The sequence below is a fragment of the Hibiscus syriacus genome, unplaced genomic scaffold, assembly GCF_006381635.1.
Source record: "Hibiscus syriacus cultivar Baekdansim isolate YM2019G1 unplaced genomic scaffold, ASM638163v2 tig00112058_pilon, whole genome shotgun sequence".
Taxonomy (NCBI): domain Eukaryota; kingdom Viridiplantae; phylum Streptophyta; class Magnoliopsida; order Malvales; family Malvaceae; genus Hibiscus; species Hibiscus syriacus.
Genome location: NW_024063246.1, coordinates 31,065 through 48,728, shown reverse-complemented (window position 1 = coordinate 48,728; position 17,664 = coordinate 31,065). Strand labels below are relative to the sequence as shown.

The window sequence follows — 17,664 nt, the reverse complement described above, 5'->3', positions numbered from 1 at the left end:
GATATTAAACTCCTCACTCTTGAGTCTATTTGACATCTTGAAGTCACTAAACCACTTTGATATTGATATCAAACCTTCGGTATGAATACCAATTCATCTACTATGGACACCAACTTATCCAGTATGGGTACCAATCTTTCGGTATGGATACCAGTTCTCCGGTATAAATACCCGCGATATCGATACTACAACCCCGATATCGATAGCAAGGGGTTAGCATCAATACTCCTCTCCTCAGTAGCTATACTCCTTACTAAAATTACCCATATTTCATCCCAATTCATTGAGTATCAATATTGTTCATCCAATATCAATACTCGAACCCATAAATATCTTATTTAAGCTCGAAAAACACCAAAAAATCATCCCCAAAGGTCTTAGTTTGGTTCTTAATCATTTGCAAAAACTTTAGGAAGTTGCTTAGGGCCTTAAAGTGTTATAAAAATACATTCCTTACATTTAAAACGTCTTTTAATAGTGAAATCATGTATAAACCCTATAATGCTCAAATATCAAAATCTTAACAAATCATCTTGCTTATGAATCCTTAACCCTCCAAAGGATTAGAAACACACTATCTAGATTTTTAAATCCCGAAATGATGCTCCTTCCTTAGGTACACCCCTTTCCTTTATGATTTGGATGAAAACCCTCACTTTTTCCTTTGTACATATTATTACTATATTAGTATATGTTATTAATATATTGGAACACATTATTAATATATTAGTACATATTATTAATATATTAGTATATATTATTACTATATTAGTACATGTTATTAATATATTAGTACATGTTACTAATATATTAGTCCATATTATTAATATATTTGTACATGTTATTAATATATTAGTACATGTTATTACTATATTAGTACATATTACCAATATATTAGTATATGTTATTAATTTATTAGTACATATTATTAATATATTAGTACATGTTATTAATATATTGTACACACCCATTTTCGTCCAGAACTTCAAGGGTCTTATTTAGTATATATGATAATATATATAATAATTTCAAAAATATATAATATATATAGTTTTTGAAGATATATAGTATAGTTTTTGAAAATATTTTTGAAAACATATAATATATAGTTTAAAAAAAAAATTTGAAAACATATAATATATAATTTTTTAAAAATGGTTTTTGAAAACATATAATATATAGTTTTTTAAACGGTTTTTGTAAACATCTATATTATATAATCTTTGAAAACATATTATATTGTTTTTGAAATATAACATATATAATTTTAATACATACATATTATTAATAATAATATTTTATTTTCCATTATTTATCTTTCTTTTTTTATTCATTTTATTTATTTAATTATTTCAAGACCAAAGCAAGGTACGATCTAAGTCTAATCGGTCCAGAGTGCAGCCCAACCGAGCAAGCAGGCCTCACCCAGCGAGTCAGTTCAGTTAAGGATAGGCCTGACCCATCCCAGTAACCCCAGCAATAGGTTAGGGTTGTGTAAACCCCAAAATATCAACGGCACCACACAGAGGGATAGAGCGGATGGCAACACGCGCAAGTTCAAAAACCGACCAAACAAATCGGGACTGAACCGTCCCGTGATTTTCGGTCAACACGAACGAAAAAAATCGGCTCGATTCTCCAACAACAATTCGCACGAACTTAAAACGGAACAGAGTCGACCGAATATCCAGAGAAGATTCATTTTAGGGACTCAAAACAGCCGGATTCGAGGCTATATAAAGTCTCTTGCGAAGCACAAAAGAAAACACAATGGGAAAAGCATCGAAGCACCAAATATCTTAAGAATCAAACCAAGTAAATCAAAGCCACAAAAACTCATAGTATTCAACCAAGAGAAACCGAAAGCAACCATATAGCCAAAACACAAAAAAGGTAAGCAAATAGCATTAAGAAATAGCAAAATAAATCTCAAGGGGGTGAAGCGAACGTCGATTTAGGCTCGGATAAGCAACAGTCGCTGGAAAGCTCGTCGGAAAAGGTAAAGTCAATACTTTTTTTTGTTATATCTACCTCGTTTGGGTTGTATTTTAGGTAGTTAGGCTTCAGTTTTGGGTTCGGGGAGTGAAGATGAAGCTTTTGAGGTATGTTTAGGGCTCGTTGACCATTGAAGATGGTGGCCAGAGCGGCGACTGGGCGGTGGTCGGACTCATCGGTAAGTGGTCGACCATAGGCCGGTGGGGAATATTTGAGAGAATTTGAGTGGGGGAGAGATTTTGTTGAAATAAGTGGAAGAATGATTTTTTTCTCTAATATTGGGGGTATTTATAGTGGGGACTGGAGTGTAATTAGAAGTATTTTAAATTATTTCAGAAGTCCCTGGTATTTTGAAGAATAATATGTTACGGTCACTTGTTGTAAATTGGCCTTGAAATTTTGAATTATTTGAATTTAATCCTTGTGCATTTTTTATATTTTTGCAATTTAACCCCTAACTTTCGTTTTTCTCCTTGCAACTTTCAATTAACTTCAATTTGATCCTTGATTTTCAATTATTTCCAATTTAATCCTTTTAATTTGAATTCTCTTTTATTTATTTTATTTAATTAATTTCTATTTAATTTTATTATTTCTTTTATATTTTATATTAATTCCTTTTAGTTTTTTCTTAAATACTAATTCGGTTGTTTTTAGAACAATTTCAAAATCATCGAAGGTACGTAATTCAGATCGAACTTTTAAATTTTAATTTAATTTTCAACTTTCGTAATTAAGACAACTGATAAATTAAATTGGTACCGAATGGGCAGTACAATGGTGCTAATCGTTCCTTTACTGTAATCAACTCCCGAATTCGATTAATTTTTGGTAAAACGCTGATCAGATAAATAATAAGTTGAAGTGTCCAATCAACCTAATTTTAAATGATCGGTGACGGCTCTAACATATCGAAATTAAGTCGAAGTCTGATTCCGGGTCCACCCGAAGGACGGTTATGACATATATTAATAATATATTATTAATATATTTGTATATATTATTAAAATATTTTTAAATATTACTAATATATTAGTACATATAATTAATATATTATTATATATTATTAATATTTAGTATATGTTATTAATTTATTAGCACGAATAGTACATATTTTAATTTATTAGTTCGTATTATTAGTACATTAGTAGATATTGTTAATATATTAGTACGTATTATTAATATATTAGTAGATATTATAAATATATTATTATATATCGGTGTATATTATTCAGCTTTCAACAGATTCATCAACCTTTGAGCCTTAAATATACTTGTACACTAATAAACAAGGAAAAGATTTCGTGGAGAATTGTGGAAATCTTTTGTTTTGCAAACCTTTTTCTGTGTTAATATAAAGGGGGAAATGGGGACAGCGAAAGTCTCTGATTCCAGCTCTGGGAATCGAAGTGCGAGAAATCACAATGAAACCGATGTGATTTTGAATGTCTATGACCTCACTCCTTACAATAATTACACTTATTGGTTTGGTTTCGGGATTTACCACTCCGGTATTGAAGGTTTGTTCCATCTTCTCAATCCTTCCATTTTGTTTTTTAGTCTTTTTGTATCAATTTTTTAATCGTATCTTTTATAAGTATTGGTTAATGACTTATGTATCTCCTTATTGCTTCAAAATGGAGAATTTGGTTTCCCCTAATAGAAAACAGATACAGGTCTGCAGTTTTTTTCTAATTGATTTTATGTGATTATCTTCAATATTTAGCTTAGAACTAAATATATATATTTGGGTTTTCTTTTAGGAAAGGAAATTTTGTGAGGGTTGTAATGATTTCACTGATATGGAGAAAATAAGATCCTTTGAAGATTACTTAAATCTTTGTATTAACACAATGAATTCATACCCGGTTTTCCTTTAATTCTTGTTTGTATATGAGCTGGAGAAACATCGGCTTAGTGTAAAAAATATTTCGTTTTTGACATGGTATGGTGGTAAAAGAAAAAATGTTTGTTAAAATTTGGAAATACACCACAGTATGAACCTAAATATATCTATATATATTTGAAATATTTTTTTCTTATTTTTTTTATAATTGTTAATCAGGGTTTTATGTGTTATATGGAGCTAATAACGTATTTTCTTTTGGTCATAAAGTTCTTCAGTTTTACTTCCAAGTATTTATTATTTAGACTAGATAAACATATTGTGGTGAAGCCGCAGGACTATCTCCTGCTAGTTGGATTTAAGATTAGGCATTTCTTGTTAGTTGTTGGGATTGAAATGCAGCACTTTCTCAAAGAAATAGCATGTTTGAAATAAAACAACATATTGCTAAATTCGTTCTTTCCAATTTAGTCGTTTGCATTTGAAATTAAGTTGTTTTGGCCAGAAGGAAGAGATTAGAGCCCTTCTTTTTTTGCAATATGACCTGAATTTTAGTTTGTATGTTGATGATCTTTGTAATCTAGGAAGCTAAAGTATATCTCAATATTTTATCAAACAGTTCACGGGAAAGAGTATGGGTTTGGGGCCCATGATTTTCCAATAAGTGGAGTTTTTGAAGTGGAACCAAGAAGCTGCCCTGGTTTTATTTATCGATGTTCCATCTCATTAGGACGCATAAACATGCTTTCCTCGGAATTCAGATCATTTATCGAGGATGTAGCTTCCGAGTATCATGGAGATACTTACCACCTCATCTCCAAGAACTGTAATCACTTTACGGATGATATGGCACTTAGATTGATGGGCAAATCTATCCCTGGATGGGTGAACCGGATGGCTCGACTAGGTATGCCAACCCTTCCAACTGTTTATCACATTCTCGTAGGCACAAGAATTTTATGTATGCACACATATGTATCTGTTACATTGGATGATATCAAGCAAGGCCTTGCTCTTCCTTACATCAAGCGAGAGCTTAGATCTTTTTCTGGTAGGAGCCTTAAGAATTGTTTATGTTTGTAGCTACTTTTGTAGGATAGTTGATACTGGTCCTTGGCCTTCCATTGGAGGGAAAACAATCACTAGTAGGAGGCCAAGCATAGATTGTCATTTAGTCTACTTCTCATCATCCATATTATTTTTGCTTTTGGCTTGTTCTTGAATAAGCAAAACACGTTGAAAATTGTTAATTTCATAATTTGTCAAAAATGTAGGTTCATTATGCAGTTGTTTGCTTCCTGAAAGCCTTCAAGTAACTAAAGTGAAGGAGTTGCCTGAATACCACGACATAGGTAAGATTCACTACGTCTTCTGGGTTGGTTTGAAAAATCGATCCGGCCATTTACACCCTTCCATGATACAACACTAATATCGAACTTTATTCTGATTTCTTTTGGCTGCTTGCTTCCAGAAGATGGAGTTGAATCTGCCTCAACTTCCACCCCCCGCGATTCACCTGAAATTGACGATACAGATCAAGAGAAGCACTTATTCTCATCAAATGATGGAAATTCGGAAATATCGTTTATTAAAGAAGCCCAAGGGTGTTGCAAGATGCCTTAAGCGAAGGGTTATTATGATGGTCTTCGCCAAATTTGAAGCAGAGTTGCTGAGCTTGCAATACTAGCACGCCTTTTGTTTGATGTTAGTGTCTTCTTTTCTCCCATTGTTATTATTTGAGCAGAAGAATCTGACTCTTGAAATATAGTTTGTTGTTAATGCTTGTACGGGTGGTTACATTGAACTCATGGACCCCAAATGGGATTTACAGAGAATTTATTGTGAGGTTTTCCATCAGTTGCATAAAGATTAGATGCAGCTAGTAGTTTGCAGATTCTCTTGTCTTTGTGTTTTTAATGGACCTTTCAGTGCTATCTTTTTATTACTAGTATTACTTTTATGCTTTTTTTCTTCTTCGCTTAAGTAACTTGACCAAGTAAACATATTATTTTTGACAACATCCAGAGATGATCTTCCAGAAGGTCAAATTCAATGTTTCTGCAGAAAACTGGGTTTCAAGATGAAAACCAAAAAGTGACAGAGGAAAGTTCACCAAGAGCCAATGGCAGTGTCATTGCCTCGTCTTATCTTAGGTACAAGATAAACGGTTGTACACTGTTTACATGCATCCTTTTTGCATATAAAAGAAGATCAAATTCTGGAATTTCTTCGAAAATCTATATTTTCATTGTTCTATTTGCCGATTCGGAAAATGAAAAATAAAAGAAAAGGAAAAAAACTCGAGCTGAATTGAGCTTTGATAGTATGTAAGAGGGAACTATCGTCCGGATAGTACGGACATTGAAAAATAAGATGAAGCCGAGGTAGGAATGTTGCGGTCTGCATCCGATCCCATTACGGTGAGTTTTGGCCTGTAATGATATCACAATCCTCTTCATCTGTGGATAACATATCAACAATAACCATTTGTGTGTCAGGTGTTCTTCTACCACTACACGCCCTTCAAGCATCTCAACCACTTGTGCCATGCGCGGCCTTAGTTTCGCCTGCTCTTGTATGCACCACAAAGCATCTCAACCATTTGTGCCATGCGCGGCCTTAGTTTCGCCCGCTCTTGTATGCACCACAAAGCATCTCAACCAGACTTTGCAATTGTTTGTCATCAATGTCTCCTGCTTCAACTAGCATCCGATCAACAGCTTCTATCAGTTTTCCTTCTTTTAGTTTTTTGTTCACAATTTTAGGAAAGAAGTGTCATTTCCTTTGAGACTGTCATGATGAATGGGGAAAGAAAGGGAGAATGATTGCAAAAGTAGGGCTTGGGGAAGAGAAGATTGGGGGAAATGTGAAATTACATTTTGATGAAGGAAACGACAACGTTTTGACAAACCTGTTGGGCAGTAATGGGTCACAGAGGAACAGAACCCATTATGAAGAAATCATAAATATGCAGCAGGAATTGAGTGGTGAGCTGTAAGGAAGGAAACAGCTAGCTGGCAGGGAACCGTTGAGGCAGGACAAATCTGTTATGACACGTGAAAACAAATAATTGTTAGTGTCCACATTTTAGTTATATATGCACAATTATGTAAACGGCATTTTCTTATGAAAATTTTGAAATCTTCGAACCCTTTCTCCATTCTCTTCTAAATCTCTCTCGAATCCCTAGTTCACAACCCCAAATTGCGACAAATTGGTAATCAGAGCAAGGTTATTTTGATCCAAAAGTAGATTTTTTTCCTATCAAACTGCGTAAACAAAAGAAACATCAAACAATGGTAGAAACACCACCATTGGAGCCTCAAGAGCAACCTATCGATCAGTCAGAGGACAATATTCCCAAGAGGTGAGAAACACAAACACTCGATGGGAAGCACGTTTTCAGGATTTGAAAGTTCGTTCGGAAGAAACTAGAGGACAAAGTTCAGTCCTGGTCACCAATGCAAACCTAAGCAATTGAATATGAAGGAGGAGGACAAAGTTCACGATACTGGCGAGGAAGACATAATTCCGGAGTTACACACTCCACACCATATGCCTGAAGAGATGTGTGTCAATAGTGAGGGTGATGAAGGTGCTTTGGAGATTTCTGTAAGTGCTCTCTGAGGGAGTGTGGGACATAGAACCTTGAGAATTTTGGGTTCTATCAAAGGTACACCCCTGAGTATATTTATCGATTCATGAAGTACTCACAGTTTCGTAACAAAAGGATGGGATAAGGAGGGGGACTGAGGTAGTGTCCAACAAACCTTTGGCAATTACTGTAGCTGGTGGTGACAAAATGTATAGTACTGCTATGAGAAAACAATTGCATTGGAAGATGAAGGGACATCATTTTGAGCACGATTCTTGAGTACTACACTTAGGAGGCAACTACATGGTTTTGGGGGTTGATTGGATGCGCAAATACAACCCGATTAGCATGGATTTTAATCAAATGACTATCAAATTTGTGAAGGAAAGCACTGAAGTTGAGCTACATGGTGGAACAGTCTACTACTATGAAAATTATTTCTGGTGATAAATTACAGCGGTTAACTTCCAAGGACGAGGACTTAGTGGGTGAAATTTATTTATTGAGCACCGAGGCAGAAGAAATGGTAGTTCCAGTAGACATGCAAACATTACTGGAGCGGTATGAGGATGCTTTTCATGAACCTCAAGGCTTACCTCCTTCTCGAACTCAAGACCAGCTATTCAACTTAAAAAAAGGAGCTGAACCTATTAATTTGAGACCCTACAGATTTCCCCACCACCAGAAGACAGAAGTGGAAAACTAGATTAAGGAGACGCTAAATTCTTCGATAATCAGACTAGTAAAAGTCCCTTCGCATCTCCCTTCTTGTTGGTTAGAAAAAAAGATGGTTCATGGCGCTTATGTGTGGATTATAGACAGCTGAATGCTATGACTATAAAAAATAAATTTTCAATTCCTGTGGTTGAAGATTTATTAGAAGAACTATGTGGAGCTCAATACTTCTCTAAAATGGATTTGCGCTCAGGTTATTGGCAGATTCGTATCAAGGAGGAAGACATCCAAAAGACTGCATTTCGCACCCACCATGGTCACTTTGAATTTTAAGTGATGCCATTCGATTAACAAAAGCCCCAGCCACATTCCAATCTCTCATGAATGAGCTCTTCGGACCCTATTTAAGGAGGTTTGTTTTAGCTTTTTTTTTTAATGACATATTGATTTATAGTCCTTGTTGGGTGTCACATCTACAACATTTAGAAGTGGTCTTGAAGTTACTACAAGCTAACAAGTTGTTTGCAAAAAAGGAGCAAATGTTTTTTTGGACAGGATAGGGTTGAATATCTTGGGCACATTATTTCTGCAAATGGAGTAGCTACTGATCCTAGCAAAGTTGAGGCAATGAGAAATTGTCCATTTCCAAAGAATTTGAAGGCCTTAGGGGGTTCTTGGGGCTTACTGGCTATTACAGAAAATTCATTAAACACTATGGAGCAATTAGTCGGCCTTTGACAAACATGCTAAAGAAATATGCCTTTAAATGGACAGTAGAATCTAAGGATGCTTTTATACAATTGCTAAAAAGCAATGTGTACAGCCCCTGTGTTCTGCCAGATTTTACACAACCATTTTGCTTAGAGACTGACGCTAGTTCTAAAAGAATAGGAGTTGTTATCTCAATGAGGACGACCTGTGGCTTTTTTGAGTAAAGCTTTGAGCCCAAAGCATTCTGATATTTCTATCTATAAAAGAGAATACTTAGCTATTTTAATGGTTGTCACAAAATGGAGGCATTATATTGAATGAGGTACTTTTATAATAAAGACTGACCATGAGTCTTTGAAACACCTTCTCGAACAAAAAATACTACTGCAATTCAAAAGAAGGGCCTTACAAAGTAACTGGGGTTAGATTATGTGACCCTGTATCGTAAAAGGAAGAGTAATAAGGCTGCCGATGCTTTATTGAGACAGATGAATAATGAGGCTGCATTAAACCAACTCACGGTTACAACAAATATACCATTTTGGGTTCAGGAGGTTGAAAACAACAAAGAAAAGATAGCAAGTGTTGCTTTGAATGACACAGACAATGGGAAATGAAGCTACACTCAAGGGGTGCTATGTTACAATAAGAGGGTGTACATTGGCAGTCAAGGAAATTTACGCAACCAAATTATTGTTCTTCTACATGATTCCCCTGTTGGAGGTCATTCGGGATTGCAAGCAACTTACTTCAGGGTGCAACAATATTTTTATTGGAAATGGATGAAGTCAGCAATTAAGGAACACATTCAACAATGTGATGTTTGTCAGAGGACAAAAATCGAACATGTTCCTAAACTGGGAATGCTACAACCACTTCCAATCCCAAAACAAGCATGGCAAGTTATTTGCATGGATTTTATTGAAGGACTCCTACCTTCTTTCAAGTTCAATTGCATATTGACTGTTGTTGATAAGTATATAAATATAGGCATTTTATCCCACTGTCGCATTCATATACTGCCAAAGAAGTTGCTAAGGCTAAATATGACCAGACATGAGTAGATATCTCTAACTTAACGTTATGAATGAATAGATTTAATATACGACATCTCTCCTAATTTAATAAATAATTTACAAATTAAAATAAAAACTAATACTAAAAATTAAATAACATTCACAATAATTAAAATAACAACAAAAATTAAAATTGTTATCGTATCGGTAAAATGTCTCGAGATATGATTCTCATCTAAATGTAGCAACACTTCTTTAATTTTATAACTGCAAAAAGTAATAAAAATAGTACAATAAAATTAAAAAAAATATTAAATAATTTTAATACAATAGAAAATATTTTACCTTCTTAATATAAATATTGATAATAGAAAGAATGTGAGAATTTGATATCTGAGTGTGGTTTGAAGGTTGTGTCAGGTGTAGTATTTATAGGGAGGGGAGGGGGGAGGAGGAGACATGTGATAATGTGGGGAGACGTATGTGTTAGAACCCTGCGAATGTGTGGATGTCGATTTGCGCATTCCTTTTATGTGGCGCTAGTTCAAACATAACTCCACGAAGGCACGGATAGCGATTCGCTTTTTATTGTCACCGTGTTAAAAAAAGTGCTAGATCGATAATATTTAAAAAAATAGTGTATGACATATAATTATTCAATGTAAGAATGATATTTCGGTTAAAACGCCTCGAGAGAGCCCACTTTCAAGATAGTTATCAAGCCAAACTGATGTGAAAAGATATATAGAGCAGGGCCTGATGTTCACTTGACAATAATAGACTAAGGACTAAGATTAGGACATAAGCCCCTGGATATAGGACATTGTTTTTTCAATCACGCCCCACTTTGTGTAAGCATGCTGGCAAGGGATAAGATAAGCTTTCCGTTTACCCTATTCTTGTTTTGGTGTTATATCAACAGTGTTTGTATTAAGGTTGGGAATGGGTCGAGTTTAGGTCAATCCGACTCGATCTAAAATAAATTATATCCTTCACCTGACCCGATCTGACCCAAAAAATATATACTCTCCACCCGATCTGATTTTTTGAGATAAAATCAGAACTCGATTCGACCCGACTCGAAATAATAAAAAATATTATTTTTATTCAATAAAAACAGTGATTTAATTGAAAAAATAATATATAGAGGGATATTATTGTAATTATTCTTAAATATATAATTTACATATATATTTTTCTCGGGTTAGACTGGGTCGGGTTGGTATTTTTCACCCTAAACCGGAACCCGACCCGACCCTAACATCGCCTTTAAAAAATCTGATCCGACTTGACCCGAACATGAAATTTTTAAAAAAAGAAACCCAACCCGATTGGATCGGGTCGGGTTCGGATCCCATGTCCATCCTGTATGATCCCCTACCAGAGACAACTCCACCTTGGGAACAAAGCTTTCTTTTGGTTAAATTCAATTAAAGCAGAAAAATAAAAAAATGTTATTAGTATAGAAATTGGTGTTACTAAATTTTGTATAATAATCAATAAAGCTTTAAAATAATAAATGTTTATTATCTTAAGACGTATTAATAAAAGTAAATGTGTGAAATAATTATTTATAAGTGATGACGTTTTTAATTTTTGTTTCTTTTATTATCTAATACAAATTTAATCATCTCAAGCTCAAATGCTGCTATTCGACCATCTGCTAAAGTTTGGCATAAATAAGCCTACCACGACCAGCCATTCATATTTTTGAGAGTTGAGGCACCATACTAAACATGAAACCCTAGTTTTGCGTGACGTTTTCAGAGGTGATCTTCATGTTTAATTCTGTTTTGTCAAACAACAAAGCAAGTTGTTGAACGTTTTCTTTTTCCATGTAAATCTTTTAAGGCTCGTAAGAACATGGAGGCATACGGTCATAGCATAGCTTTATGGATTTGTATGTGTAAATTGACAAATTTTGATGGGCTTAAGAAACAAAGCAAGCAGGACTATGGTAAAGGACAGACAGCAGCTAAAGTTATAAATTAATACAAAGATAAAATATATATTTGGACTTGGGAATTGTAAAGGCCGTCCAAGGTTTTCGTGTCATGGTTTGATGTTTTCAACTTTCAACGGAAAGCCCAGCCCAATGAATTGACGATGTTAATGCATTGCTGAAAGATGATGTATGTACGTATAGCAAGAAAAGTCAAATGACGAGAATTGCTTTGTTAGGGTATCCATTTGCGAAATTCATTAAGTAACACATGACAATGCGCAGGAAGTTAATTATTAAATCAAATTAGTATAAAGGTATACAAATGATCTCTTGACTATATAATATTGTTTTCATTAAGTCTATCAACTATTAAAAGTTTGGTCACTTAACTATTCATTATATTCCAAACTCATCATTTTCTATAATAAAATTGGCAATTGTCTAAGTTGGATGTTAATATGATGATAAAAATATGATAGTAATTTGAGATTCTAGGATCATATTTTATCCAAACACAGTCAACATGTTAACGTTAGCTCAGAATACCCTCAAATTTTCAACGAAAAATAGATGAGTTTAGAGTACAATGAATAGTCGAGTGACCGTTTTATAAATTTTATAGTCGATAAACTCAACAAAGCAATACTCTATAGTTAAAGGATCATTTTATAACTTTTAATAGTCGATGGACTTAATAAAACAATATCATATAATCGAGGAACTATTTGTGTACTTTACTCTATTATAAAATGGTCTTCAAACGTGAGACTTAATTAATGTTGTGGAATACAAATTTAAGGCTTTAGATTGAATCTTGGTAGCAAGTAGTAGAGGAATTTTCATGCAAGCCAAAAAATGAGTACGTACAAATAAACTTTCAAAACGTTTTCGACTAAGATAAAAGGAAAAAGGTAAGGCTATATTAGTATTACATAAGGGAAAGAAAGCGAGCATTTTCAAAGGAGGAAGAATAAGGCGAGATAGAGAGAGATGTTTGGAGGGTGCGGGCAAGAAGAAGAGATAGAGCAACTCTCAAGAGAGAGTAGTCATTACAGTCTATCCACCGGAATACTTCCTTCGCTTGGAGACAGGAGTACCCGAAGAATCAAGCTCAGAAGCTATATCATTTCTCCTTATTATCTTCATTACAGGTCCATATTAAAACAACCCCTTCTTCTTCTTCTTCTTTCTTGTTTCTCAATCCTGAATTATTTTGGAATCATTTATTCTTCTTGTTTTCTGTCTTTTAAAGAATAGTGTTTACGGAAAATCAGTTCATTGAATCTCATGAGCTTTTGTTTTGGTAGAACAGTAGAAGACTGTAAAAAACTTGTCTTTTGTCAGCGAGAAATTACACAGTCGTCTGCAATCATCGGGATTGTAAAATTCGTCTCTATTTATTTATTCGCTTTACTTTGTTGCGGCATATGGAAAAGGACTAATCTGAAACCAGAAATGTTTACGTGAATGAAAAATATTTACCTTGTTCTGTTATTTTGTTTCTTTTATCCATCATCACTGCTTGTTTTTACAAGTTAATTCTGTGGTGAATGTCTTTATCGTTGTTATATTTATGAACACTATATTATAACACAGTTTGATCTTTGAATGTGTTCTGAATTTTGTATCCCAACGTCTGTTCCTTCCAGTAGCGTCTTTTTTTTATTCTTAAAGCAGATTCTTCGTTTGAGAATCCGACGATTGACAAGCTCCTAGCCTAGAAAATCACTTCGAAATTCTTTGCTGTAATATTATATGCTTTTTCTGTTGCTACAGACCTCTCCCTTCATGTTTATTTTATGATCAAAGTTGAGGGCTTGATGTGTCCATATCTTTAGAAGCTTCCTTTTTCCACCTAAATCAAACCGAATCAGTTCCAATTGCAGCTGCTTGTCATTACTTGATGCCTTTGAAATTTGAAAGGAATAAATTAACCCTTGCAGGGTATGGGACACTTTTCTGATTCTTCTGGTCATCTACACGGCTTGGGTTTCACCATTTGAATTTGGATTCCTCGAAAAACCAGATTCACCACTTGCTGTTACTGATAACGTTGTTAAATGGATTCTTTGCCCTGGATATTGTCCTCACCTTCTTTGCTGCTTACCGCGATAAAGCTACCTATCTCCTCATCGATGACCCGAAAAAGATTGCTTGGAAGTATGGCAGTTCCTGGTTGGTTCTAGACATTATATCCACGATACCATCCGAACTAGCTCGGAAGATTTCCCCTAGGCCATTGCGCTCTTATGGCCTATTCAACATGCTTCGCCTTTGGCGTCTCCGAAGAGTTAGTGCTTTGTTTTCAAGGTACAAGACCTTTTTCACTACGATAATTGTTGAAATTTGTTTATTGCCTCTGGACTTGTTTGATATAAGATATTGTTGGTTTCAACAGATTGGAGAAAGACAAGAACTTCAACTACTTTTGGGTTCGATGTGCCAAACTTATTTGTGTGAGAACAGCCAAAATTGAATTGGTATTATGTTACCTGAAATGTGCTTGAAACTTAAGAAACTTTGGATTTTTTTTGTAGGTTACCCTTTTTTCTGTTCATTGTGCTGGATGTTTCTATTATCGTATTGCTGCAAAATATCATGATCCTGGAAAAACATGGCTTTCAGAATCTATGGGAGACAATTTCCACGAACAGAGCTTGTCGATTCGATATGTGACATCGGTATACTGGTCCATCACTACCCTCACTACTGTCGGCTATGGGGATTTGCATCCTGTGAATACTCAGGAGATGATATTTGACACTTTCTACATGCTCTTCAACCTCGGATTGACTGCGTATTTGATCGGGAACATGACAAAACTTAGTTGTCCATGGAACTAGCAGAACCAGAATATTCGTTAGTGAATTCTCATTGTTCATCAGCATAATCAACGCACCGGTTTTACTCATCTTTAATAATCTTTTCCTCTTTTGGCCTTTCAGAGGGATACAATTCAAGCTGCTTCAAGCTTTGCTCAGAGAAACCAATTGCCTCCTCGCCTGCAAGATCAGATGCTTGCACATTTGTGTCTCAAGTACCGAATCAATTCCGAGGGCCTGCAGCAGCAAGAGACGCTCGATTCCCTTCCTAAAGCCATCCAGTTTAGCATATCGCATTATCTTTTCGACTCCCTTATGGATAATGTGTACTTGTTTCATGGGGTTTCGAGTGACTTGCTTTTTCAGTTGGTAATTCACTTCAAACAGGCTAAGCTTTTGTACAAAACCTCTGTTTTATAGTTGAGCGGTTTTTTCATATATATAATCTTTGTGAATAAATATTGAAGGTCTCAGAAATGAAAGCTGAATATTTTCCTCCAAGAGAAGATGTCATCCTACAGAACGAAGCACCTACAGATTTCTACATCCTTGTTACTGGCGCTGTGGTAAACATAAATAAAACACTCTTTCTTTTGTCCAAAATTATGCTATATGGGTTAAGTTTAAACTGTCTTTAGACATGGTCCCTGATGTTTTGTTTTGCTTCTCAGGAGCTATTGGTTCAAAAAAATGGAGTTGAACATGTAAGTTGTTTCAATCAAATACTATTTTTATCAATCCAATAACCATGAATCAACGCTAACCGAGTTAAACACCATCTGGTTTTCAGGTTGTTGGAGAGGGTAAAGCAGGTGATCTTTGTGGTGAGATTGGAGTCCTTTGTTATAGACCACAACTCTTCACGGTTCGTACAAAACGATTATGCCAACTACTACGACTAAATCGTACCACGTTCCTTAGTATTGTTCAGGCCAATGTTGGAGATGGGACCATAATCATGAATAATCTCCTTGAGGTATGCATGCTGTACTCCACAATATACCCTTTTGCTAACATAATCCAATCCTTTTAACTTTGAAAATCTTTATTGGGCAGCATTTGAAAAACATGGATGGTCCAATTATGCAAGGGGTTTTAATGGAGACGCAGAACATGCTTGTACGTGGAAGAATGGATATGCCTCTCAATCTTGCTTTGCCGCACTCAGGGGAAATGACTTATTGTTGCACCAGCTATTGAAAAAGGGGCACCATGCTAATGAGTCCGACAACAATGGAAGAACACCCCTGGTTTGTGAAATTCTTCAGTTTTTGATTTGGTTAACACCCCAACATTGGTGCTAATCTCTTAAAAACTTTTGTTGTGTGTGTGTGTGTGTGTTTTATATAAAATCAGCATATAGCTGCATCCAAAGGAAGCGAGAACTGCGTTCTTCTCTTACTGGATTACGGTGCAGATCCTAACTGAAAAGGTATTAAATCCTGCCATTTTTGCTTAAAACAGTTGATCTTGATCCTGCATCTAATCTTATAGTTTTTTTTTTGTTCATTACTATGTTTTGCAGACTTAGAAGGAAGTGTACCACTATGGGAGGCAACAGTAGGAGGCCATGACCAATTAGCCAAACTGCTAAAGGAAAATGGGGCAAATATCAATGTCGGAGATATCGGTCACTTCTTGTGCACCACTGCCAAGAAGAACGACTTGAACTTACTCAAAGAAATCGTTCGTTACGAAGGAGATATCACACGTCCGAGGTACAATGGTGACACAGCTCTTCACGTTGCAGTATGCAAAGGCAACATTGAAATAGTCAAATTCCTGTTGGAACATGGTGCCGACATTGATAAACCCGACATCCAAGGTCGGACCCCAAGGGACCTAGCTGAGCATCAAGGGCATGAAGATATACAGACGATCTTCAAATCCTGGAGTGAAAAGAAGAAAACTCCGCATGTCATGTCGATTCCAGAGAAACAGGAGACAAGTTTCCTTGGGAGGTTTACAAGTGAGCCACTCATCCGCACTGTAGCGACCGCCGGCGGTACAGATGGCTCGTCGTCAAGGGGTGGATCCCGTCCAAGGCGTAGGACTAGTAGCTATCACAACTCTCTGTTTGGAATAATGTCAGTTAAACTAAACGTGGAGAAAGATCTACTGGTGTCAGTTCATCAACCAATGGGTGTGAAGGGCGATGGTACTGCAGTTTACTCAGCAAGAGTGGTGATTAGTTGTCCTGAGAAGGGAGAGACCACTGGGAAGCTTGTTTTTGTGCCCGGGAGTTTTGAGGAGTTACTCGACATTGGTGCTAAGAAATTTGGGATGTTTGGTGGTAAAGTGATGAACAAAGGAGGTGAAATTGAAGATATACAGGTGATTAGAGATGGTGACCATCTCCTTTTTGCGAGCGATGATCAAATGCAACAAGAGCGTCACATCCAAAACCCTCAATCTCAATACACTACCAGTGGGTCATAGGCTAATGCATGTGTATGATCGCTATACACCCATAGGTTAACTAGAATGCGACATGTCAATAAAGACGCCAAGTGCTTTCACAAAATCAAGCATCCTTTTATGTTACATTTTTCATTATCGTCAAAGGAATATTTCTCCCAACATATAATCCTCAAGCATTAATTAATTTCTTCAGAAGCCTATATTTTTTATTTTATTTCCTAGTCAACCGCAAGAGAAACCGTAAGAGTAACACTTTCACACTCTACCTTCCAGTCACGTATCATCATCCATGTTGACGATAATAATAATAATGTTAAAAAGTTCAAAAGCTGCTCGAGCATGATCAAGTATAACGACGATTGGATAATTGTATAAAGGATGTGTCGTAACCGTTTTTCGTCCGGGCACGAAATATTTATTTAGCGGGGAAATTGATGTGAATAAATGGTTTTGAAAATAATTTGGGAGTCGCCATCGTCCTTTTGGGTTAGGTAGGTCGAATACCTAAAAATTATCTTTTAAAAGAGTTTTAAGAAAACACCAATTAAAAAATGAGCTGATCTGCGTTTATAACCAAAAATTCGTTCTTTTTAATAATAAAAAGGGATTCGTGGTCGGTTACGTTTAGGGAATGATTA

The 17,664-nt window shown here is 35.6% G+C and overlaps 1 protein-coding gene and 1 pseudogene across 1 annotated transcript; both read left to right on the top strand.

Moving 5' to 3' along the window:
- Window positions 1–3,263: 3,263 nt before the first annotated feature.
- Window positions 3,264–5,692, top strand: LOC120174350 (deSI-like protein At4g17486). The gene is made up of 4 exons (XM_039181236.1): window positions 3,264–3,515; window positions 4,461–4,748; window positions 5,116–5,193; window positions 5,313–5,692. The coding sequence occupies exons 1-4, from the start codon at window positions 3,362–3,364 to the stop codon at window positions 5,462–5,464; spliced, it is 672 nt and encodes a 223-aa protein (XP_039037167.1). The 5' UTR covers window positions 3,264–3,361; the 3' UTR covers window positions 5,465–5,692.
- Window positions 5,693–12,595: 6,903 nt separating this feature from the next.
- LOC120174352 lies at window positions 12,596–17,132 on the top strand (annotated as a pseudogene).
- The last annotated feature ends 532 nt before the right edge of the window (window positions 17,133–17,664 follow it).